This window comes from Chlamydotis macqueenii, chromosome 4 (genome assembly GCF_036417535.1).
Source record: "Chlamydotis macqueenii isolate bChlMac1 chromosome 4, bChlMac1.mat, whole genome shotgun sequence".
NCBI classification, from domain to species: Eukaryota; Metazoa; Chordata; class Aves; order Otidiformes; family Otididae; genus Chlamydotis; species Chlamydotis macqueenii.
In genome coordinates this window covers 74,168,993-74,193,641 of record NC_141559.1, presented here as the reverse complement: position 1 = coordinate 74,193,641, position 24,649 = coordinate 74,168,993, and the positions used below count along the sequence as shown (strand labels likewise).

Genomic DNA, 24,649 nt, shown 5'->3' with positions numbered 1-24,649 from the left:
ACAGGTTGCAGGATGAAGACGTGTATGTGGAAGGCATGGTGGCATTCGTGATTGGAATTGACTTGGTTGAGAACCACTTGCTCCACTAATGACAAGGATGATGATGAACATAGGGAGAACATACCCTGGGAAAGTACCAAGGTTCAAAAAGAAAATAGGGCAAGGAAGCTTTTCTGTTTCACTCTGGATGATGAATAGAACCGGCATGAAGAAAGTCACTAAATATTGCTTCTATTATTTCTATATTGTATTTCATATTAGACACTGGGGATTAATAAGAAAGCATGCAGGGTGTTTTGCTTTCTGTTTTATGTTATTGTAGTGTGCTCAAGATGTCCTTCTTTACAAACTTCACACGGTGTGCCTTTGCTATGTAATTTTTGCCTAGGTGATTTCAGTGTTATAGATGATTGCAGAGATTAATTCTTTGTGTATTTTAAGTATATTTTAAGCTCAGAATGTTGGATTGTTATGGGATTTCTGAGTAAGCTGTAGAGATTTATTATTTGACTTTGCTTTTTACATTTTCAACTACTTAACTAATACTAATTTGATGACTAGAATGTCACTGTACACTTGTTGCTCTGTAACTTCATTTGATGCTATAGTTCGAGAAATTATGTCAACCTTTTTTATAGGGTGTCTTTTTTTTTTTTTTTTTTTTTTTTTTTTTACACCACCATTGTTTGTAAATTTTCTTAGAAGTCTGAAAAATAAAATTATTTTCCAACTGGTTTTGTTCTTTTCCATCTGACAAGTACTGGTTTTAGTTTTGCTCTGCTTTTTGTTCCCTGACCTTCATCTTCTTGCAAGTTGAATTAACATGGAATAATTATGGCTGCCTTTTCACACTAGTGTTATACTCTAATCACTGTTGACAGCTTGAAATGTGCCTATTAGTAGGAATGACTTTTATGTATTTTGAGCTCACCCTAAACTCATATTTATGTCAGAGGGAGTTCTTATGTATGTAGAAATATGGGCTTGATTACTGCTTTGGTAGTTAGCTTGCCATGATAGGGGATAAAAGAAAGTGTCAGTTTGTGTGTGGCTGTTACGATCAATCCTGTATTGGTATTCAGCCATCTGCTTTAGTTGATCATTTAAAAATACCAAAACTTCCCTGATGGCAATAGTCCCAAATTAGGAGCTGATCTACCTAAATCCTCTTTGAGGTATTTATAAAGTTCCTGCTGCCACAGTAACTGTATGCCTCAAACTTTGAATCTCCCAGCATATCTGTAGTAAGAGGAAATATGGGAATGCTGTGGTTACGATGCACAAAACAGTTTAGGGGTTTTGTCAGGTAGCAGGATCCACAGCTTTGAGCGGCTAAAAACCCTTCCCTACGCAATATGGGGAGATCTGCTACCTGCCTTGAGGGGAGGTGGATCTCAGTTTAAGTGGGGACTTGCTTTGTTTAGCTGATAGGAAATTTATGTCTTTTAGTCTGTTCTGTAGAAACTGCTTTATTTTGGACTATGACTTGAAGAGAAGGCCATGTGCATGTCTGTTCTGTGATCCTTGAGCAGGCACTTGACTCGGTATGTTTAATCATGCAGCACCACGTCCCTGCAGCGCTTGTTAATCACATGCAGCCTTTTGTGAGTGTAGAATCTCTGGGTGGACCTAGAGCTGACTATCTGTGCATTGTAGACCAGGGAGGGACAAAGTCTCTCTCAAAGAGAGAAGCAAGGCTGATGTGTTCTCAGGCAGAGAAGGGACTTCAGCGCTAAAGAACATCTTGCACTGAGGTCTGTTTTGTGGTCTTGCCTGGACTGATTTAAGCAAGGTCTTCCAAACCCTGTAGAAAACCCTTAAGCCTGGGTTTAGCTGGTGTGTCTCCTTTCATTGTAGATGCTGCTTTTGAAAATGGTGAAAGAGAATGCCTATAAGGTGTACCCTTCTGCAGTGAGACTCAAGAAATAGTGGCTGCAGCCTACATTGTCACATCTATGCAGCTGAGAATATTTTCATTTTTTTTTTTACTTTTAATCGGGTACTTTTCTAATGTAGTATTAAAATAGATACTAAAGAAATCACAATATATTGTTATATAAGAGTTTAATGCAGCTATTTTTTTTTCTGTTGGAGCCATTACCTCTTTCCCCATGAGACTGAACACCTTATGTGTTTATCTTGTAGTGTGTTTATTTCCCTGCTTTCTCTGAAAGTATAGGAACACCATTATTAGTAATTACACACCTTTTACATCTCTCTTCAAAGGTGTCTGGATTTTTTTTTTTTACATTATTGATGTGTGGTGCTGTAACATTTTATGCCTCCTACCACCTTCAAAAAAGCTACAGGCTGTCTAAATTCTCAGTTGAGGAGGATGCATTTGTCATCATCTACAGCATTGTTTCTGCTTGTATTTCTGCTCTAATCTCAGAGCTCTGGGCAGTTAGGCAACACACACACTGTCAAAACTATAAAAGGAACAGTTTGCACCTCAGAGGAATCTGGAAGTCAGTCGTCTGTATTGACCTGAGTGACAGTGTGTCTGTGAGGCTCTTGTGTGCTTTGATGACCATGGATTCTGGGTACTACTGGCTTTTGGCATGAGTTAGGAAACTTGCTCTCTTCTTTTAAGGTTTCATTCCAATTGTTTTTCTTTAACTCCTGACTGTTTTTCTTTGACTCCTGACCTGGAGTGAGGAGCATCTTCCATAACACGTAACACCACTAAAGGAGGTGATTGCACTGGGCGATGATTTGGCAATCTGGCATTTTACTTACATGACAGCTATTTTAAAAGGCTCTGAAATCTCTACAGTAAAGTAGTGTTATTTTTTGGGCTTTTTCGGGCAGATTCAAAGGCATCTTTAAAAACACCAATTTCCACACAACATGTTTCTGAAATAGAAGAAATCCATGATCATTGCTGTCCTTGACAATTAAATGCTCTCACTTCTGGAGCTGATTGTGCTTACAAAAGCACATAGCACTGTGCAAATCAAAGACTGGAGCAAAAGTATGTTCTTCAGTTGAAACTGGCAGAGGAAAGGGGCATAAAAGAGGTAGGTGTAGTGTCAGGCTTAGGGTTTGATTTGTTTTCCTTTTTGTAGATTTGGCCAGGACCCTAAGGTCACAGGGTTCACTCTCATCCTCTTACTAAGGTGCTGTTGGGTCTGCTTATGCACTGTGTTGGGATGTTGCTTATCAGCAGTTCACAGGGGAAGGAAGATTTTATTTTTTTTTTTCTTCTTAGTTTACTGCTGTTATTTTGTACAATATTTTAATGCATCTTGGCAGTAGGCTTCGCTCCCAAGTAATCAAGAAGAGACCCAGCTTCCTTTTACGTTGCAGTTGCTGGTAAGGACTCATGTAAGTGACCTGGCTCTTCCAAAGCTTTGCTTGGAGGAGGTCACTTAATGGGTATGACTTTGGATTTGAGATGTCACAGTAAAATACAAGACATGCCAACCCTGCCAGAACTGCGCATCTCTGACTTGCTTTCGGCAGTGTAGGACGCTGCCTTACCTCTTATCTAAAAAATAATACTGAAGATACTCTCCATCTATCATGAAAGAATCCCCACAGCATTTGTGCTAAGAATAAAGGTTTTAATCTGAATTCAGAATAATAAGAATTAAGCTCTCAGCACTTTTTGGGATCAGGCATAAGTGGAACAGATAACATGTGGTCTGTAATGGGAAAAGAAGTGCCTGCCACGAAAGCACTGGTAAGTCAAATGATTATTAATGCTGTCAAGATAAGAGCATATCTTTCCTACATGAGGGAATGTAGACAATGTAGCTCAGCAGAATTAATTCTATACTAAATAGAAGTGTTGCTGGATTGCTTTTCTGTCAGAGAGCCAGTGAAGATATTGATAAACCATGGTATTGACTTTTTATATACCCATCGGAATGAACAAATAGGAAAATCTACTCCCTCCCATAAATAAAGTTGGATAATAGCTTTTATTATTACTACAACTGATGGCCACTTCTTCCTCTGTTGGGAGCAATAGCTTTTCTGAAGAGAGAGAAAGAAATGTTTTGAAAGAGGAGTCATCTGACAATAAAATCTGTAAAAAAAAAATACTCCCTTTGGAATGTAGAGTTTGTGGGGTTTCTGGTTTTGATGCAGTTGTAGAGACTCATCAGATCACTTGCAACATGGTCAAAATGGGAAAACAGAAGATTTTTCCCTGTCTTTCTTCTTTTTTTTTTTCTAAATAGAAATATATTTATGTCTGGAAAAATTCTACACAATCCTATAAAGGGTTAGCAGACAATTTCTATCTTCATTTTCTAAAAGGGGGAAAGTAGAATTTGCCTGTGGAGGAAGAAAGCACAAAAAGAGATTAGGAGAGCACAGATTACATTGAGCTGAAGTCAGAAGGAAGACAATAACTGCTGTGGCAGCCCTGGATTAAGATTCCTAGGTTTGATTTGCATGTGGTTCATCTCCTTCTGCAAGATCATAAAAAAGTTGCTTTAAAAAAACCTCAATTCCTTGACTTGCATTTCTGCAAAATGTTTGCAATATCTACCAACGTTATATTTTCAAGATCATGCATTAAAGATGGCTACGTAGAAAATATTCTGTTTTGATTAACAGTCACTGATGCCAAAGTAATTGTGTGGCTCAGAAGGAACTGGCGAGTGTCAGTAGGATAGCAATCATTTGAATGGGATGTCTGGAGGGCTGACAGCAGCTCACTGTGAGTAGATGAGAGGACTGAAAATAGATGCTCAGTAGGGGTGTGACCTTTCCTAACAACCTTTTTTGACAGAGCCACTTAAAACTGGAAGTATGCAAATTAGAGGGATTAAATGTATCCCAAGAAAATTACACAAACTGTGCTTAAATTTGTCCACAACCCATGACAAGACATGTGAGTGGAAATAGTTTTGGTAATTCAAGATGCCCAACTTATTACCTCAAGATATCTATGGAAATACTTCCAGTCTGGCTGATAATATCCCATACGGACTTGTAATCAGATTAGATCCCTAAGCTTTCAGTCATGTAGAGGTTGTGGTGTAGGCAAATTCTTACTGTTTCTAATATAACTGTGCAACCCTATACCAAGTTGTATTACTTCATTCATAAAGAGAATGAATATTGGTTTAGTAATTGGTTCCTAATATTGGTTTAGTAATATTTAATAATGTGGTAACAACATCTTCATATGGATAACGTGATTCTGGCATTTGTTAGCAAGAAAATGGCAAATGTGGCAACAAATCCACTGAATAGAAAATTGTTTATTGCCTGCTCCACAAAAAAAAAAATACACTGAAACCAATTTCAGGAATGAATCACTGAAGAATATTTGTATGTTCAGAACAGAACGAATGCTTCGCATAGACAGGAAGTTTACAAAATGTGGGTAAGCCATTCTGGTATAGAAATGCCTGCCAAGCAGTTTTCAGGATAGACTGTTTTAAAGTTGCCTTGCGATTTTATGTATTGCTTTATTATGTATAGTTATGAATGCTTCTGCTGAAATGCTAAGGAACATGTCTAGAGAAGAAAAGACAAGCAGTTCTGCGAAAGTCCACATAGCAGAGACTAGAAGAGTGGGGTTGATTTTTCCGAACATCAGGAAATACAGAAGAAATCCATATTAAAATTTGGTGTTCTTGCCCTGCCTGGCTTAGTGTTGATGCATTTTACAAAGCCGTATGCCGTGCTATAAAGCTAGTTGTCTACTGCAGGCTCCTGGCAGGAATTTGCGATGGCAAAGTGCAGATGACAGTGTTTTGGGCACTGTCTCACTTTAAATGGGAGGGGAATCCCAGGGTGTGCAATAGAGGTAAGAAGCTTGATATTTGAACTGATCTAGGAAGTCTATCACTAATTTTTATAACTTCAACAAATAGTTCAAAGTCGTTCTCTAGTAGATGAAAGATCACAGAGCAGTGGCACTGAATACATTATTCAACGGATTTTTTTTTTTTTTTTTTCCTGTGAAACTGAGCTTGAAGAATGGGGTCTTTGAAGAATGGCAGGGTGACTGGAAAGAAGTTATTAATGCAGCAACCTTTAAACACGCAGTGGATTCAGAAAATCTACAGCTGAGGACATGGCAGTTGAAAATCAGTTCTTTTTAAGCATGGGATTAGCCTGAGGGTTGAGCAATTTTTTAGCATTTAGAAAGGACCAAGATGTCAAGAACATGCTTGAGGATGCGACTGAAATTCAAGCCAAGTTGTAACAACAGAGGAAGAAAGGAAAAACATAATTGTATTATGTTTTCTTCATGTATTCTTTTCTTAAATCCTTTTGGAGACGATATGGCATCAAATCTAATTTTGCAATTTTTTTTTTTTTTGATGTAATGTTTTTTTTTGAGGTCAGAAGTTGTTTTGCCTGAATAGGGATTAGGTAAAACTGTCCTCTGCTTTAGTAAGAGGTGTGAGAGCAGATGACCGCGGGGAACAAGCTGTCTGAAGATCTGCAGTTCAGTATTTCAGCTAGTCATTTGTCCCATCTTAAGTAAGTAGATACTCACTCTTGAGTTTCTTTTGTGGTGGCTAAACTCAGCTCAAAGTGTAGGAACTCTGGGTCAGAACCAAGATGACATAATGAAACCTTAAAGTTATGCACCTGAGCAAGTCTTTTACAGTGTAAAAAATACTCTTTACCCCACTTTTTACCAGTTGCACACAATTTTTTTCTTTTCCATTCCTAAATAACATCATGGACAGAAGGACCTCCCTGTGTTCTGGCCATCTTGCTAGTGGAGATGCAACTTTTTGAATCTTGAAGGATCGCTTGAAAACCTCTAACTTGCTTCAGGGAATAAGTGTGGGGGAAAATGTCATGTGGAGCTACTGTTGTTTTTCCATCCCCTCTGCTTCAGGTCCAGTGAAGTCTGAGGCATCAATAGGTCTGTAACAACACACAATTTTTGTGTGTGTGTAAAAGTTAGACTGAGTTTCCTCGGGTGGGATGGGGATGTTAAGATCAAAACAAGTATCTATTGATGTGATCCATGTGATAAATGACAGCCAGGATGGGGTGAGTGTGTACCAGAGTCTTACAGATTCTTGGCTGCAGTGAAGTGCCTTTGCTGCATACAGGCTCTGCTTGTATGTCTTCCTAGGCGTTATTTTTTATGTATTTCCATGTTTCCTTTCCTAAAGCAGAGTAGATGAAAGTAAGTAGTTGTCCATACTTTCTCTGAAGCAGTTCAATTCCACACAAGTCCAAAGGATAGATGGGCTTTAAAGCTGACTTTGTGCTCCTAAGTCTTGTCACATGAGGATATTGGGCTATTCACAGTCTAAACTGCAGCAGCCAGCTGTCAATCAACTGAAATGACTGTTTCAACAGCTGGGAATCAGTGGGACACGAACTCTGGCTGTGCTCCCTCTCCCCTAGCCACATCCTCTGCAGTAGTCTGGATTCTGTGGAATCCTCTGCTAATTCAATGCTGATTGGAAGCAATTTTGAATGCACAAGAAATTTGAGCCCGGAAAATATTAAGGAAATACAAACCTTTTCCAGATCTAGTTTATTACAAGGACAGAGAAGTGCTAAGTGGGCTATATCAGGGCTAGTAACTGTATACTTGAATCCTCTGAGCACTAGGAAAACATTTCCAGATGAAGTTTGCCAATTCATTTCATTCCTTGAGACACAAAGTCAAGCAGAGCACATGTGCTATGGAGATAACTGCTATAGAAAGCTTTGGAAAACTACAGAAATAATTATACCTAATAATTTATAGCAGTGCTCTCTGATACAGAAGCAGCCTGGGAACAGCCCCCATGCATAGTTAAGTATCTGTATCCTTTGAAGCTGTGCAGCTTAATTATAGTTTCAGTACCTTTGACAAACCATAATTTCAGTGATGGGCTGGGGAGAAAGGAAAACACGTGTCTTAATTTTACTATTTTGAGCTTTCTCTCACTTATTTGTCCTTCTAGCTCTATCCATTTCTTTCTAATGATCATCATTGATTATCTTGTTAATTTTTTTTTCTGGGAGAAGTTGGCTAACCTTAGCTCTAAATGTGAGGTTGACAAAGAAGGAAAATGAATGTGAAGACAATATTGCAAGGCTTTAGTTTTTATTCTTCATAGTCTTGTAATTAAGCCCACTCTAGTTCTCTCTGTGTGGAGCAGGATGCACAGGTTATTACAAGGATTCTTTTCTTTGTGTCTTTATGTGGAATGGGTTCGAAGGAAGGAATCAAATAACTAGTCTAATGTAAATTGGCACAGCTCCATCGGCTACATAACAGGCCCAAGTGTATTTTTAGTGCAAGCACAAGCTAAGCTCTCGCTGAGGAGCAACACTCTTTGGGGGAAGTAGAAGGAAGAACAGGCTTTCCTTAAGGCAGTCCCTAGGTGAACATTTCAAAATGGTAGTTATAGCTTAACATAAACTCTCCATCTCTAAGAATCTGTAGAGGTAGGTTTAATTTGTCTCTAACATCCGAGATTTCACTTGGCCAGCTTTTGAAATATTTCCACATTTGAGCCGTGACTGTTTGTCACTGTAGCTGTGGTGGTGTTAACTTTATTTGCAAAAAAAAATTCCCTTTTCTTCATGAAAAGATGACTTGGATTTAAACTCTTGTTGCAAGCAGAAAACTTGAGTAAAAGGCATACTTTATGCAATTTTGTGTCGTTGATGGAATTGATTTTCTGTTAATCAGAACCTTTTGACAAGAATACTTGTGATGAGTTAGGGTGCTTCTCAATGCAGTGGCGTAGGAGCTATTCTTCATTGAAAAGTGTATAATGTCTCTTATGTGTGTTGATTGAAGCTCATCCCCTTTCCTCATCAGAGAAGGTATGTCTCTGTGTCAAGAAATGAATGGATTACTGGACCTTTGGTCTTACATGTCTCTTCTGGTGTAAATTTGCTGTAAATCACTCCTTTGCGAATCAAGAGAGCAAGGGTATCCGAATCCCTTTGTGAGTGCATGGGTGCATGGGTGCATATGTGTATGTGTTAATGATTGTCCTCTTCATTTATTTTGAGTCTCTCCAGGCTTCCTGCTAAATAGTACTTTTGTATTGACTTTAAAAATCTTGAAAGGGGCTAATGCTCCTACTGCAGCAAAACTCTGTTGTTTCTACTGGGATGTACTAGGCTCAGAAAATGTAGAACAACTCTTCTCATTTGTCAAGCCCTCCTAATTTCACAGAATTTCTGCAGTACTGAGCTACTCAGTGGTGACACGTTTAGTCTCGTGAACTTTAAAACACAAAAGAAAGGGATCAAGTGAGGTGTTGCATCCAGCCTATGTGCACCTTGCCTCTTCTGTTTCTTTTACGTGCTGAGCAAGAAGCGTGAGATGAGAACACCGCTCTGCTGCTTGTCTGCACGGTGGAGTCGAGTCTGCTGTCACTCATGCCTGTTTGGGCCCCATCTGAGCCTTCTTTTCAGTGGTGCGGTAGTTTCTCTGGAGTCTCTTCCTGGAGTGGTTTTCACCTGGTGCAGAATAAGTGGAAATTAACAGATCTGTTGTACAAGGAAGCTCAGACTCGCAAATGTGGGGAAAGTGAGTGCATTTTAAATATCAAATGTTCTTGTAGCAGTGTAATGCTACCCCCTGTTGGAAACTGGAATCTATGGACTATAAACCAGAACACATGGAATAGAAACCTCTCTGACTTTGTGTACATGCCTTTGTTTCCATTGCACTTGACAGGACTTTAGAAGTGCCAGTCCCTATTAAAGAATAAAAATAAAAAGATGTTTTTCCCTCAGTTATCAGAACTGAGTTCAGTTTGAAATAATCCTCTTTTCATGTTAAATTACAGCTGTAGACACAGATGCCTGCAATTCTACTCTCTTTCTGTAAGAATGTGAACGTATAACTTACTATAGCTAACCTTGATTTTTATTGTTCATAAACAGCTTACCCCTTCTAAAAGAGAAACACATCCTGTGTTTTTGCACGGCTAAAGCTTTATACTGGCCTTACTGCATAACAGGCACTGTTATTCAGCTGCATTGTAAATAACAGCACTTGTGTTCACCTGTGGAAATGTGAATGGTTAAAGCAATGCTGTGGGTGCACTGCTGAACCTTCAACAGTCAGGACAAACATCTATTTGAACTTTTTTGCTTAAGAATTACAGCTGGAATTTCTGTATCTACCTTTGGAGACATGGTTTAACTAACAAGAGCCTAGCTGAACAAGGAATGTAATGTTGCTGTGAAAAAATCTCTAAAAAGTTGGCAACACTGTTGTGAATTGGAAAATCTGCTATGTGTCTTATGCTTAAATTAAAAATTGTCCATTTTCATAAAATTCCAGAACAGAACTTCTGCTACTGTAAATCAGCTCAGCTGAGGAGTTAGGGGGAAGGCAATGTATCTGATTTTTATTAACCAGAGGAATTGGCTGGCTATATTTTGTTCCTAGGAAAGTATGATACACTGAACTTAAGATTCTATCAGGAGTATCTGCCCTGGATCTTAGACCCAAATATTTCTGAAGAGGATTCTCATATTTGGAGAAAAAGTAGTTCTCATTTCTGAGCTCAGTGTATTTGATGGTTTATTTTACTGGCAGTTGTCTAAGGGGTCTTTCATGTCCTGAATGCAGAATGATTGTTATGAGATACATCTGGTGAAAGATAAGGCAGTGAAGGCTGATGTTAATATGTTTTATTATGTATCTAGCATCCGTTCACAGATGTATTTGTTCAGGGTTCTGTGCTGTGAAATCAGGAGTTGCTATGCCCCAGTTGTCATGTTTGATGAATATACCCTATGACATTTGCATACAGTGTTTTTATTTTTCGTGAAGAACTGTTTTTAGTTCCTGCCTTGTATCTCCTGCACCAATTCTGGCCATGTTTATCAAATACATTGAATTAAAATTGGTCTCAGAGGCAGAATGGCTTAGCCATTTCTTCTGGCTGGCCGAATTTCTCAGCTCCTGCTTTGGAAGTCGTCTTGTATCATTAACTGTGAGTGAAACATGTTCTGATCATGCTCCAGTGTCTTTGTGCTGTGAAGTCTGTCAGGAAGCTTGGATGAGATCATCTGTTCAGCAATATTCATAATAATTAGTGTCTACTTTTCATATGAGTTCCTTATACAGATCTACCTAGAGAGTTTGCTACTGCAGTATCTCCTTCTGCAGCTTGTCACTGTATCTGTCCTTACAAAACCTCCATGAAATAACGAAGTGGTTCTACCTATATGGAAACTAGTGCTTCTGATTGTTACCTGTGGTTAAGGAGGACAGACTCTTAAAGTCTAAGAAGTATTTAGTAGTCTTGTTTGATCTGGAACTGTCATACCAATTTTTTGAAGAACCATGAGAAACTCAAACCTTATGAAATTACTTTGAAAAATTATAAGACAAGACCAAAATCTGTGTTTGAAGGAGGTGGTGGAATGTCTTTATTTTCATAGAATCATAGAATGGTTTGGGTTGGAAGGGACCTTTAAAGGCCATCTAGTCCAACCCCCCTGCAAGAAGCAGGGACATCTTCAACCAGATCAAGTTGCTCAGAACCTCATCCAACCTGGCCTTGAATGTTTCCAGGGACTGGGCATCTGCTACCTCTCTGGGCAACCTGTTCCAGTGCTCTAATATTTATTTGTTTCTTAAATTGTTGTGGTTTTAGGTATTTCTCTGTAACCACAAGCTGTCTAGCTGATAGTGCTGTTAGGACAGCTTATGATGGTCTGATGTTTTGTGCGTTCAGAGTTTGCTGTCTACTTGGAATGAGTGTTAACTGCTTTGGACCAGCTGTACGTGCTCTTGACTTTGTTTTTTGTCTAGCAAGTATGCGAGGTTGACTTGTAGTATTGCCTGGAAACAGACACAAAACCTCACTGACATGTTTACACCAGATATTTTATATGCACTGGATGGTATTGCATAGCTGTTTCCTCTAGAATTCTGTCTGAATACTTTGTACATAATAAGATATGTGTGTGATGTTAAAAGGATGTTATTTAGGTTGAAAACTTAAGCCTCTCACTGTTAAGGAACTGACAGATTTACAGTTCCTCATGCCATCTTGATTTTACCCACACGTGTCCCTCTTGTGCAGTGAATGAGGCAGATGTCCCGTGGAAAAAGTGGTGTGTGACCATGTAATTCTGTCACAGTCCGGTTGTTCAGCGCACTTCTAGCATGACTCTTCGATGTGCAGTAATTCTAGGTCCGGTTTTGAAAAACAGAAGATGAGCAAATCATGTTCCTTGTTGCTGTGTCAGCTTTCCCACATATTATCAGTAGCAGAGCTTGAAATGTGACCCCTCAGCATTGCAACTGAGACTCCTGCCATCCGAATTTCAGAGCTGTTGCTGCTAGCTGGCAGCTGGAGATGGCTTTCATCTCAGGGTGGAGGCTGGGCAGCTGGATCCAGGCTTTGCGGTGGCTGTGGCGGAGGACTCGCCCCAGCTTTTCTTTCTCTGCCTTGAGTGGATGGCTTCAGAGCGTGCTAAAGGAAAGCCGCATCATTTTTGGAGCTAATGGTCATATTCTGGTGCCAATGGGCGTATTCTAGATTGGGTGACAAATGGCTGTGGCTGTGGGTAGCTGAGAAGACTGCAGCAAGAAGCTGAAGGCCCCTCTCAAGGTATCAAACATATATTTTGATAGCATATCAAAATCACAGCTGAAGAGTCCCTCTGTAAACACATGAGAGAGAGAAGATGAGCGCACAAATCTGGGCTAGAACTAAACAATACTTTTCATTCTTTCTCATCTCTTGTTTAAACACCTGTAACTTGCAGATGAGCTGAGCTGTGATTATCCCACAGGTTTTAGGAGGCACATTTTGATCTGACACAGAGCATGGCTTGCCAGTGCCACTGGAATTGCCAGCTTCATGCTTCAGAAAATAGCTGATGTTTGGGCTTGGCTGAGCAAACCAAGATGTTTCTGAACTGACTTCAGCAATCTTTCTGTAAGCCGACAGTTGGCTTGCGACAGATGAAGCTGAGTAATCAGAAGTTTGTGGCTGAAATCAGAGCCCTGCACCTGAAGCATGCCATGGACAGGAGTTTCTCTTTCAGTTGGAGTTGTAATGCAGGATCGCAGAGTTAAATAATCTTGTATCTTTTGTTCAGAACCTGATCAACTGCTGGGCATTGTGAAACAGCCCATTAAAGGTGATGACCTTTAAAGGTTGCTCCATGTGTCTGTATTTACTGACCTTTCCTAGGAACCTTTTTTTTTTTCCCCTGTGGCAGCCTAGGCATTCCAACTTTAATGTTTTATGGTGATTTGCTCCAAGAATAAGTCATAGTCTTTTAATCCTTATGAGGAAAGTACCTTAACTGTCAGTTTCATCAGGGACTCGTTTCTTTTTGCTGAAATATCTGAGCTTTGCGGAACTTTGGGCATGTTCAAGATTTTTCTCTTCCATTTTCTAAAAGCAATTGACGCTTTTCTGTTTTTATGATTCTAATTTCAAAACCTTCATTCAGAATTTCTCACTGTGTCCTTTGCTCCTTTGTGAAGTTGCTGATGGTTCAAGACACTACTGTCATAAACTATATAGTGTAACTGTAACCTGCTGCCTCCCTCTACACACAAACTACGCGAAGCAGTCAGAGGGATGGTGATGAAGGGCCACCAGCTATATAAAGCAGGCATGAGAGTGTTTGATGTTTGAGAAGTCTGCTTCACAGTTTCTGCTTTTCAGGGACCATCCTCTGGATTTTTGAGTCATGATTTTGATGGTTTTCTCTTGAAAAACAGGATGTTTTGCATGGTCTTGATATTGCACAATAGCTTTAAAATAAAGGAAGGGAGATGAGAAAAAATCTAGATCATATTCTCTGTGAAAATTAAGCAACTGTCCAATGTTGCAATGCATTCTTTCTGTTTATGAGGACATTTTTGGTATGTGCTGAATGAAAATCTCAGTGCAAATAGTTACTTCTATTACTGTATTGAGTATGAATTCCTCTTTCATAACAAGAAGAATCTGGGAGCCTCTCGTTTATGTTGAGCCTTTCTTCTTCCAGCCTGAGGACCCAGACTGGGGCAAAACTTCATACATGTGCTTAGACTAAAGCAAATGACACTGAAAAATCACAGAACCATAGAATAGTTTGGGTTGGAAGGGACTTAAAAGATCATCTCATCCAACCCACCTGCAAGGAGGATCTCCAACCAGATCAGGTTGCTCAGAGCCTCATCCGGCCTGGCCTTGAATGTTTCCAGGGATGGGGCATCTACCACCTCTATGGACAACCTGATCCAGTGTTCCACCACCCCCAGTGTAGAAAATTTCTTCCTTACGTCCAGTCTGAATCTACCCTCTTTTAGTTTAAAACCATTACCCCTTGTCCTGTTGCTACAGGCCCTGCTAAAGTGTTTCTCTCCATCTTTCCTGTAGGCCACCTTTAGGTACTGGAAGGCCACAATAAGATCTCCCTGGAGCCTTCTCTTCTCCAGGCTGAACAGCTCTAACTCTCTCAGCTTTTCTTCACAGGAGAGATGCTCCAGCCCTCTGATCATTTTTGTGGCCCTCCTCTGGACTCGCTCGTACAGGTCCATGTCTTTCCTGGGCTGAGAACTCTAACTCGTACTAGAGTGACAATAATGGAGCTATAAAAAGCTGCCAAACTTAGATGAGCTGAAAGAAAAGCTTTATTTCTAAAGATACACAAAGGGAATGACATAAGCTGTGACTGATGAGGTCTGTCTGAAATGTTGACAGTTATCAGGCAAGTGGCATTTCATTCCTCTTGCCAGTGATGACGGAGCCCAGCTCAGCATTACAATCTACAGAAGCTGATCTACTTTTTCTTGGAAGTGTGGTTTCCTCCTTTTTAGGAGGAAAATATGAAACAAAAAACATGTTTTGTTTCTTTGAAAATACATTTTTATATAAACATCTATCTATGAGTTCCTACCCTGACAGCCAGTAATGGGAGTGATTAGTCTTAAGGGAATATTTTCCTTCATTTTCTTCTGTTTATCTGACTTGTAAGCTCCTCGCTTCTTTTTTTACACCACAGAGATGAGCTCACAAAGCTGGTATGATGACTCTTGTCACTATGGATCTGGCAAACTTCTTCCAATAATAGGAAATTATGCAGTATAGTAATCGTTTCTCCTTGCTTTGGAGTTTATACTGGAAGATCTGGTCTTTGGGAGTGATCTCGTGTCCAAAGACTAAAACTCCCATTAGCAGCAGTGGAGCAGAATTGGGTATGTAGTTCATGGAAAGTGATTTGAGTATACAGAGAAAGGTAGGCATACTGCGCTTTATATGGGACAATATTTTTGTCTTGTAATTTTTAAAATCAAAAATTGTCTTGTAATTTGTATATTTAATGAAATTTAAACTGAATGAAATTTTGAATTAAAACAAATGAAACTTGAAAAAAAAAAGGGGAAAAACAAAGATATATCAAATATGCACAGGGGAAAAAAAGTCCATTTTGACTGTAAAAGGATTATGTAGTATGATGGTTATTTGCACACACAGAAATAAATCCCAAGGCTTAGGTTCTGTTTAGCTGTTAAGGGCAACAGAGCTAATCTATGAATAATGAGCCAGCATATCCAACTAGTGGATTCTCCTGCCATCTATCATTGAACCCTACCCAAGATATTTGGAAGCAGAACATCAAAAATGAATGTCATCTGACAGCAGCCAGATCATTACCAGAGTTAAAATAGCCCTGGACATGTAGTTCATGATGTGTGATATACAAGTGGTACATATCCATTTACTGGGGGTGTTGTAGTGGTGAGGCCGTTTGAACTAACAACCATGCATCGCATACTTCAGCACTCAGCTCTTGGGTCATAGATAAAATAATCTACATCATAAAGATATTTAACTTATATTTATGAGTAATATTATGAGATATGCAGGATTTAGATACTCACTTTGTTAGTTTTTGTCTAAATATCACAGCAGGCATAACAAAAGCATGTTATTTAGGTGAGGTCACTTACCCCTTTTCTTCTTTGGTGTAATCGTGTGGTAGGTTGAGATATTGCATTTGAAACCCATGCATTTACATTTGTACATTACACCTCAATAATTTTAAAAGTTTCTCCTACAGACAAAGACATGTTTTACCTGGGTGTTGTAGAATTACAAAAGATAGCTTTTAGATCTCCGACACTGTTCTTTCTACTGAATTGCCTTAGTGGTAGCCGCTGTAAGAGCAGACTCTCTCTTACAGACAATTGCAGCAGGAGGCCTGAGAGCTGCAGAAATAATAGGATGTGATATATTGAAATGGCAATGAAGATAACAATTTTATAGTCTGGAAAAATCACTTGATAACAAAAGACTGGTTTTATTTTTGTTATTATCTCAGAATAATTTTTTAATCTGATCACATCTGATTCATTTAGTTATTTGTTGTCTTTGTCTATTCATTATAAATCAATGATATTTTATCAGTGTTCCACATCTGACGTAAAGTTACATCTAACTTCTGTTTGCCTTTTTGTATCTTTCTTTGTCAAGTATAATCTAATCTTCTAACAATGGCTTTGAAAGTATAATTATTTTATATTATCTGTCTAGCCTTTATCAATTTTCTCATCTTACCTAATTTGTACATTTTTATGAAAAACTTTTTAGAATTTATTTTATAAGAGTGACTAGTTCCAGGCATGAAATAAGACTCCATTGTTGGACAAACTGTTCAGTCTGGAGAGGAGAAGGCTCCAGGGAGACTTTATAGCGGTCTTCCAGTACCTAAAGGGGACCTACAGGAAAGCTGGAGAGGGACTTTTCACAAGAGCATGTAGTGATAGGATGAGGGGTAATGGTTTTAAAATAGGAGGAGGCAGATTCAGACTGGACATAAAGAAGAAATTTTTTACACTGAGGGTGGTGGAACACTGGAGCAGGTTGCCCAGAGAGGTGGTGGATGCCCCATCCCTGGAAACGTTCAAGGCCAGGTTGGATGAGGCTCTGAGCAACCTGATCTGGTTGGAGATGTCCCTGCTCCTTGCAGGGGGGTTGGACTAGATGACCTTTAAAGGTCTCTTCCAAACCAAATTATTCTATGTTAACAAAATGATCTTTCTTTATTTTTTTTCAGTTATTTCCATGTCATATATGATGTGCAGAATAAAAGATGAATGATGGTTTGAATTTTCACTCACATTGAGGGGTCAGAAAGCCCCGTTGATTGATTTTAACTTGCACTAAGCAGCACATCACCAAAAAAAAAATTCTGCAACAGGAATGTTTTTAACAGTTTGATATTGCTGATTTTTAATACTCATTTTTTGCAGAAGTGCTCTACTTGTGCAAAACTGAGGGGAGAGAAAACCAGCAAAACTTAATTTGCAAGTAAATCAAGTAGTTATAACTTGAATTTACAGGGGGAGCAGAGCAGAGCTGTTTAGCAAGTAAGAGCTTACGCTAGTTTGCAAAAAACAACTTTGCTATAAGGTAAGAAGAAAACCAATCACTATCAAAATACTCAGTTTATTCCTTATTTTTTGCATTACTGTTGCTTGTAACATCTGTAATGATGAAAGAGGACTCCTCTCTGGGAGCCTATGTAGAAACAAAGAACAAAATGCCATTCTTTCTTCAAAGAGCTTTCGATCGCCTTTCAGGTTTTCTGCTTTCGAGACTTTATTTCTATCCATGTTTTTCCCATATTTTAGTATATTCTGATGTGTAATACATTTATGGAAAAAGAGCTAAAAATATTTTTCTGACTTGCTATCTGGTTTTATGCATCAGTCCCGTGCTCTGAATGATAGCAAGGCTGTGCAGATTAATGAATCTAGAGATCTAGAGGCAAAGGTGAGGAAGAAAAGGGTATTTTTTCCCTCCCCCAAAACAATTTTTTATTGACTTTGTGAACTAAATAACATGCAGTCCCACTCCCCCAAGTTAGGAAAAACAAAGATTTATTTTTAAAAGGAAAAAAGTTGCCAGAAAGTTGTGACATACTTTCTTATTAGCGAAATGTGATGTTTATGCATTTCAGCACTGCAGTCTGCCACTTTCTGTTCCGTTAAGTAAGCCAGCAGATGCTACCTTCCGAGGCAGCATAATCTCCTTTACATCCACAGACGTATCCAAAGTCAGGGAAATTATTTTTTGTATTCAGTATTAGTAAACCCCTAATAAGTTACTGGGGATAGGAAAAAAACATTTTCCAAGTCTACAATAAATAATTGTGATTAAAAATTTATAGTTCTATTGTAATGGAAAAAATATTGTTACCTAAACCTGTAGGATATTGCTCATAATGGACTCTGAAGTCCTCTGTCCTTTATTTCTGCAGAGACTTCTGCATATTCCCCAAATGAAAGCAGCAACTTCTGTGGTGGCACACAGTAACTATAGAAACAAATAACATCCACGAAGGTTAAATTAATAAAATGCTCTTTTTCTGAAATGCAGTGGGATGTTATTTCTCAAATTTGGTGTCTCATATTAAAATATACAACTAGCACAAAAGCTCAAGTAAATACTGAAGCTGTAGATTCAGTATTTAATTATATCAGTATTTAATTATATCTAATTAAACATTAGAATGTTTGCAATAGGATCAGGCAGAAACATCCTGTATATCGTGTGTTATTCCGCTGTTCAAAATTGTTCTGTATTGCAGATTTCAAAACTGTTTTTTTTTTTTTTAAAAAAAAAAAACCTTACACCCCCTGCAATTTGTCCAATTAAGCTTTTTTTTTTTTTGTATATTTTATTGGCTGAAACAAAATCAGCGTAATGTTTTCTAATCTTTTTTTATCTGGTTCATTGTAAGATCCATCAAAACAAAAAAAAAAAGCATTTCCACCTACTTGAACTGAAGTTGGATCTAGTTGCTAGCTCTGACAGTTCTTGTGACGGTCACATGTAATGAGCTTTACATCTTAGTATGTCTACATTAAGAAAAAGTTGTGCAGGAATTAGTATGACTCGAACTTCTACCTGGATAATAAGTTAATAGTCGATTTTTTTTTTTTTTTTCATGCTGAGAAATTTTGGGAAGTCAACACAGTGACTTTATAAGGGGAAGATACAGGTCAAGTATATGTAAAGTCCTAAGAGTGTCTGAAAAGCCACCACTTTGTAAGAAAGCATAGGAAATGGAGAGTTATCACAGATCACAAGTTTGTGTATTTAGGTGAAGAAAATTACGGCCAATATAAAATGGAATTTTATTGCTTTGAAATTAAGCAGCATTACTGCTCAGCTCCCATAGATATATAATGTTTTTCCACTTAAATGTCCAGAAGACACATTTATTTATGAAAAAGAATGGATCATGATGATGAATTCTTCTCACCAAGGTCACAGAAATAAAAGATCTCTTTGGCAGGGTGGTGGTCAGTAGCACAGACCAGAGTGACTTCACAGCCTGCCTTGATGCTGCCACGCAGGAGCAGCCTTGATAGCATCTGGAGATGGAAGTGCCAGTGTCCTTCAGGTCAGCTTTGAATGACATCGATAGTATAGCTGGCGAGAAACCTGGCCTGCAAGTGTGTTTTGGAATGCACTTACTCATAAGTGTGAATGGGCACTGGTACTCTACGCCTGACTGCTTTGATGTGCGTCAGCTGCCATTGTACCACTGTGGTACACCCAATGTGAAGCACTTGAGATGGCACAAAGCTTTTCTAGAAAGACCTTGATGTCACAGGTGGGATTTGTAGGCAGTCTGAAGTCAATGTGAGCTCTAGGATAAAATAAGTTGATTTTACGGAGCTGAGTCAGAAACACACCAGGCTTCGATCTGCTCACAGCACCTACCATTGCAAATATAGGCGTGACCTTAATTTACATACATCAGTCCTGTTACTCCAGCTTGGTATCATCTGCTTCGGAATAAAAAATTTTCCTGCTCTTTGCAGTTAAAATTAGGACCGATTCAATAGTGCTAAGCTACACTGTGCCTGCTATACTTGTTGCAAAGCACCCAAAGCCAAGTTAGTTAGCCTTTACTAAGGTACGTGAAGGCTTTACACCTTACTGATGTGTGTTCTGAACACCTTCAGGTCTGAAAACCTTTGCGTCTATTCTGGATTTTAAAAACGCATTTAAGCTTTTGTGATGGTGAAGTGATTTCTCTGCCATTCTTCCTATATTTTGTAAAGTTTCTATTTCTTGTAAAGATTTTTCATTCTAAAATTTTCTGTTTTCTTTAGGGAACAGCAATATTACAGTCTGGAGTCTTACCAGCTATATCAGGTAGGAGACATTTAGTTATTTGCTTTGCTAAAAAATAATGCTTATATCCCAAATTGTGATGAGAGAAACAGAAGATGTATGCAAGCAGAACTCAAGACTATATTGAGAGGTGTCCTGTTTGTGGTTGATTTTATGGCTGCAATTTGTGACTGCCAATTATGAAATATATTGTAACTGTAGTTTCTTTGGTTGCAAAGGTTAATATATTTGTTTTTCCCTTCCTTTTGTAATCCAAAGAAGTTCAAAGTTGTCAGTTTCCATATGAAGTTGCTTAGTGCTTTTTCTACTTACATAGTTGAAGAACGTCAAGAGTGTTCTTTTCAGGCCATATTAACGTCAAAGGGAAACTTGATTTATGCGTTCAGTGTGTATACCCAGTTTTCTAAATAACACAAAACCACAGGAGTGGATCCTTACCAGAGGCAACATGGAGATGCTTCTCGCGTGTCAGTGGAACTATTGGTTGACTGACAAAATCAATAAAGGGAGGAAGCTGAGTATCTGGCCTGGAAAGATTATTTAGGCTAAGGTAACACACTGACTGTCTTTCCATTGTAAATCTGCCTATCAGTAGAATGTGTTGATCATCTGGAGTTTTCTGTCTACCGTAGCCAAACTGGCACTCCTTGTATCATCATTTTACTCCAGAGATAACATTTTGTAAGCATTTGGTTTGGTATACTTGCTCCATCTTATTCCTTTGAGAGATGTCTGCTCAGAAGTTGTTCAGTATCTTAAACATCTTTGTATTCCTTAAACTGTTTACCTGATAATTCAGCGGATCCATTAAATTTCTCAGATTGCCTGCTTCCAGTAGACATAGAACAGCTCTTTGTGCTTGGGTTTCTTTATTACTTTAAAAAACCTTTGCAAATACGTAAAGAAGTATAACTGATTGATACTTGTGTGAACAAATCCAGTAAGATACCTAGGATCAGGAGGTGCCTCTAGAGAAGGTCATAAGTAACTCTATTCCTTTGTCGGTCTTAGCAGGAGAAAATCCAGGAGTGTTTAGCAGGTCTTGTTCCTAGTTATTCCACTCGAGTCAGTGGAACTACTCTTGATTTATAGAGGTGTAAGCAGAAGCATAAATTGAATCATTAACTCTAATTTTACCTTTCCTTCTGGTACTCAGGTTTCTTGTCCTCTAATCAACCCAAGTGAACCAGAGCACTTATGATTAAAGTGTGTGTAAATACAGGGGAACTTAGGTCTATAGCTGTGTGTGGTGGGCACAATATTATTTCTGCATTAATTTCAGTGGCAAATTAATTGTGGATGCAAACAATGTCTGACAAAAACTTAATCTCAGACTATTCATGCAGATGAAGGAGTTAGCTGTTTTGATAAAACCTATAATTAAGCAAATTGGAAATGTAGAAATACAGAACAGATTTTTAGATCAACAGAAAGGGAAGATACAAACTGAAGAAATTTGAGTGGGTGAGTTTTCATGTCTGCTACACTGGGAAAATATTGTTTAAGAAAAGAACTAAATACTTGTTGGAATAAGTATAAAGGCTTTAGGCAAATGCAGCATCTAAAGCCAGTGACTGAAGTTTTTAGAAATCTCTGTGGGGTTTCATCCTGCAAATGCTCTCATCATATACCCGTAGAACTTTATTCTTCAATACTACACTATTTTTCAGAATACAAAAGAAACTCATGTTTTCTTTGTCTCATCACATTTGTATTATCCTCAGATGGTAAATTTTAAAGTATTGCCTTTTATATACGTGAACATTTCAATTAAAATTGAACTTGGCATTGCAAAGCTTTCAAAATAGTACTATAGCCTTTGAATGTTTTGCTTTCACCATCTTTAATCCAAGCCATTAACTGAAGGTCCCTGGGTGCTGCGCAGTCATTCGAACAGTTCTGTTGGACTAAAGGAACAGCATTAGAGCTTTTCTATGTTTCTCTATTATGATTTTTTAAATCGTTGTTAAGGATGACATAAGGGCACACTAATCTGAGGTAACTGCTTTCAAAACCTGTCCTGCACAAGATAGGCAAGATACCTCTACTGCCACGAATGCTTGTACAGTGACCCAATACACAGTTCTAGTGTCTGCTAGTGTAGCAGTCCACGTAGTCACGAACACGTCTTTTTATCACAGAAAAGATTGTATTGTATTTTCATTCAAATACATTGTACTAATGCAAACCCACTTCTTCCAGTGTTATGTGCTGTACAATATTTTTCTCTTCAACGCGTCAGTTCTGTAGCAAGAAGTGAAGTTAAAGAGTCAGAATCAATTGTTTAAATATTTTTCAGTTTATTGATACTGAATGTGGGTGATGATGTTATATTTCTACTGTTAGTTACATATGCTGAGCAATAAACTTGGCAACTTCAGAGAAATGTTTCTAATTCTAATGGCAAGCTGAAAAGCATTCATAAAAGTGACAACAATTCTGTATTGTATTACTAGATGTAAAAAAACCCAAGATGAGATGAATCATTTAATCCTGGTTTAAATAATTTGGTTACCTTTGTTATAAATAACTTCATAAAGACTGATTAGAAGGAGAGACTGAATTAGATTGCTTGCATTTGTAGGAGGAAAGTGTTCCCATTGTTATCATAGCTTTGTAGTAGAGAGCAAGGTAAGGGATTCTTTGGAGTTGTATGACGTGAGTATGCTTGCTGTTAAGTATAATAGACTGGATTTGTGATTATTATGGACCTTAAAATAACATGACAGGATAGAGGTTTAAAAATATGATTCAGATTTCCTGATTTCTGAGACTGGCAGATTCTGGAGGCATCTAGGTTTAGTATATTTGGTCTAAGAAGTTCTCATGGGACCTGTACATAGTTTCTCATGAATGGTTAAGAAATTTTGTAGCATCATCTACTAGATGCAATTTCAGGGATGTGCATGTAGGCCCTTTTCTCAGGAGCTGCTTACGTGTTTTGAATTAAGGGGTCATGAATGAGATGCACAATCAGCGTTAAGAGGTGGAACGAAAAGACAGCACATTTCTTCACAGAATGGTGAGCTGAGGATCTCGTCATTATCTTGATTGTCTTTCTGGTACTCTAAGTCAAAGTACTATAGGAAACACAGGGCTGAAGGGTTTGCCTTGCTCAAACCTCTGCCCTGAGGTTAGGATGTACTTCTGTGTGTGTGCCAGACCGGGGTTTGTTTAGCATGTTCTGCAGTGAGAATCCTTAACCCACCTTAACTCAGCTGAAGTCCTTTGCTATTCTTACATTTAGAATGTATTTCCTAACAGTTGTGGCATCTCTCACTCTGATTTAGGCCTGTTACTTAAATCTTGGGCTGCTTTCTAATTCATTGCAACAACTTAGATAGGAACCTCCAGCCCTTACTTATAAAGTCTTCACGCTCTCCTTCAAAATACTTGGATTTTCTCAGTTGAATAGAATTCAGTCACAGCTCTCCTGATTTATCAATGATATTTAAGCCATGTTGTTTTGTTGAGGGGGAAAAAGTGCCACTATTTCTGTCCTTGGTTGCCAACCTTTCCAAGTGAACTGAGCAGACTGAATCCCAAGACTCCTATTTAAAGAAGAAAAATTGAGCTGGAATGAGTTTGCAGAAGTGCTTAGGGTCCCTCTGAAATCTCTGAGGAAGACATTTCATGCAGGCTGTATGCACTGTATTTCAGAAACTTTTGTCCCTTCCCATTAGCTACAGGGTAGCTGATTGCCCAGGCATTCCCAAGAGCCAGACCCAGCCTTGGGCATTGCAACACCCAAATTAAACTTCTGTAGTGGGAGGTCTCATCTCCCTGTTCTTCTGTGCTGCAGGCTCTGGCATGACAAAAATCAATAGCTGAATGGGAAAATAAGTTAACAAATATCCTCCCATGGAAGCAGCATACTTTAATATTGTTTTGTGTCTTTTAAATTCTCTTTTCTTTCATTTTGTCAGTGCAGTTCTATTTTTTCCATATTCCATGGGAGCAAATTCTTCAGCATTGCAACAGACACTCGTGCTATCTGACAGCTCCTTTGCTTGTAATGCCAAACCTACACAATACTTGACAGAAAATGTTCTGAGAGGATGCATGTCGTAGTTCAGCCCTGATCAGGACCAGACTATGCAGTCTCTCTCTCACTCCCCCCACCCTCCGAGAGAATAAGGGGAGATAATATAAGAAAAACAGCTCAAGGTTTGAGATAAGGACAGGGAGAAAATCCTTAAAGTTACCGTTACGAGCAAAACAGACTTGACTTGGGAAAAACTATTCATTTATTACTAAAAACAGCAGGATAATGAGACAGAGAACAAGATAACCTCCCTCCACCCCTCCCTCTTCCCAAGCTTAACATTATCTCTACTACCTTCCCCCCCGAGTGGCACAGGGGGGAAGAGGGAATGGGGATTGCGGTCAGTTCATCATGCATTGTTTTACGCCGCTGCTTCATGGTCGGGGGAAGAACTCCTCACATTCCTCCCCTGCTCCATTGTGGGGTCCCACCCATACACCACAGTCCTTCATGAAACTGCTCCGGTGTGGGTCATCTCTTTCATGGGGTGCAGTCCCTCCAGAATGGCTGTCCCAGCGGGCCCTCCACGGGCCAC

At 38.8% G+C, this 24,649-nt stretch overlaps 1 protein-coding gene across 4 annotated transcripts in view; it reads left to right on the top strand.

Annotated features, from left to right (window-relative positions):
• Positions 1-24,649, top strand: part of DOK7 (docking protein 7) — a 69,089-nt gene that overhangs the window by 27,939 nt on the left and 16,501 nt on the right. For all 4 annotated transcript variants that reach the window (XM_086746694.1, XM_086746696.1, XM_086746695.1 and 1 more), the window contains one exon: positions 20,048-20,090. In XM_086746694.1, coding sequence (XP_086602820.1) covers positions 20,048-20,090 — 43 coding nt within the window. The remainder of the gene's footprint in view (positions 1-20,047; positions 20,091-24,649) is intronic.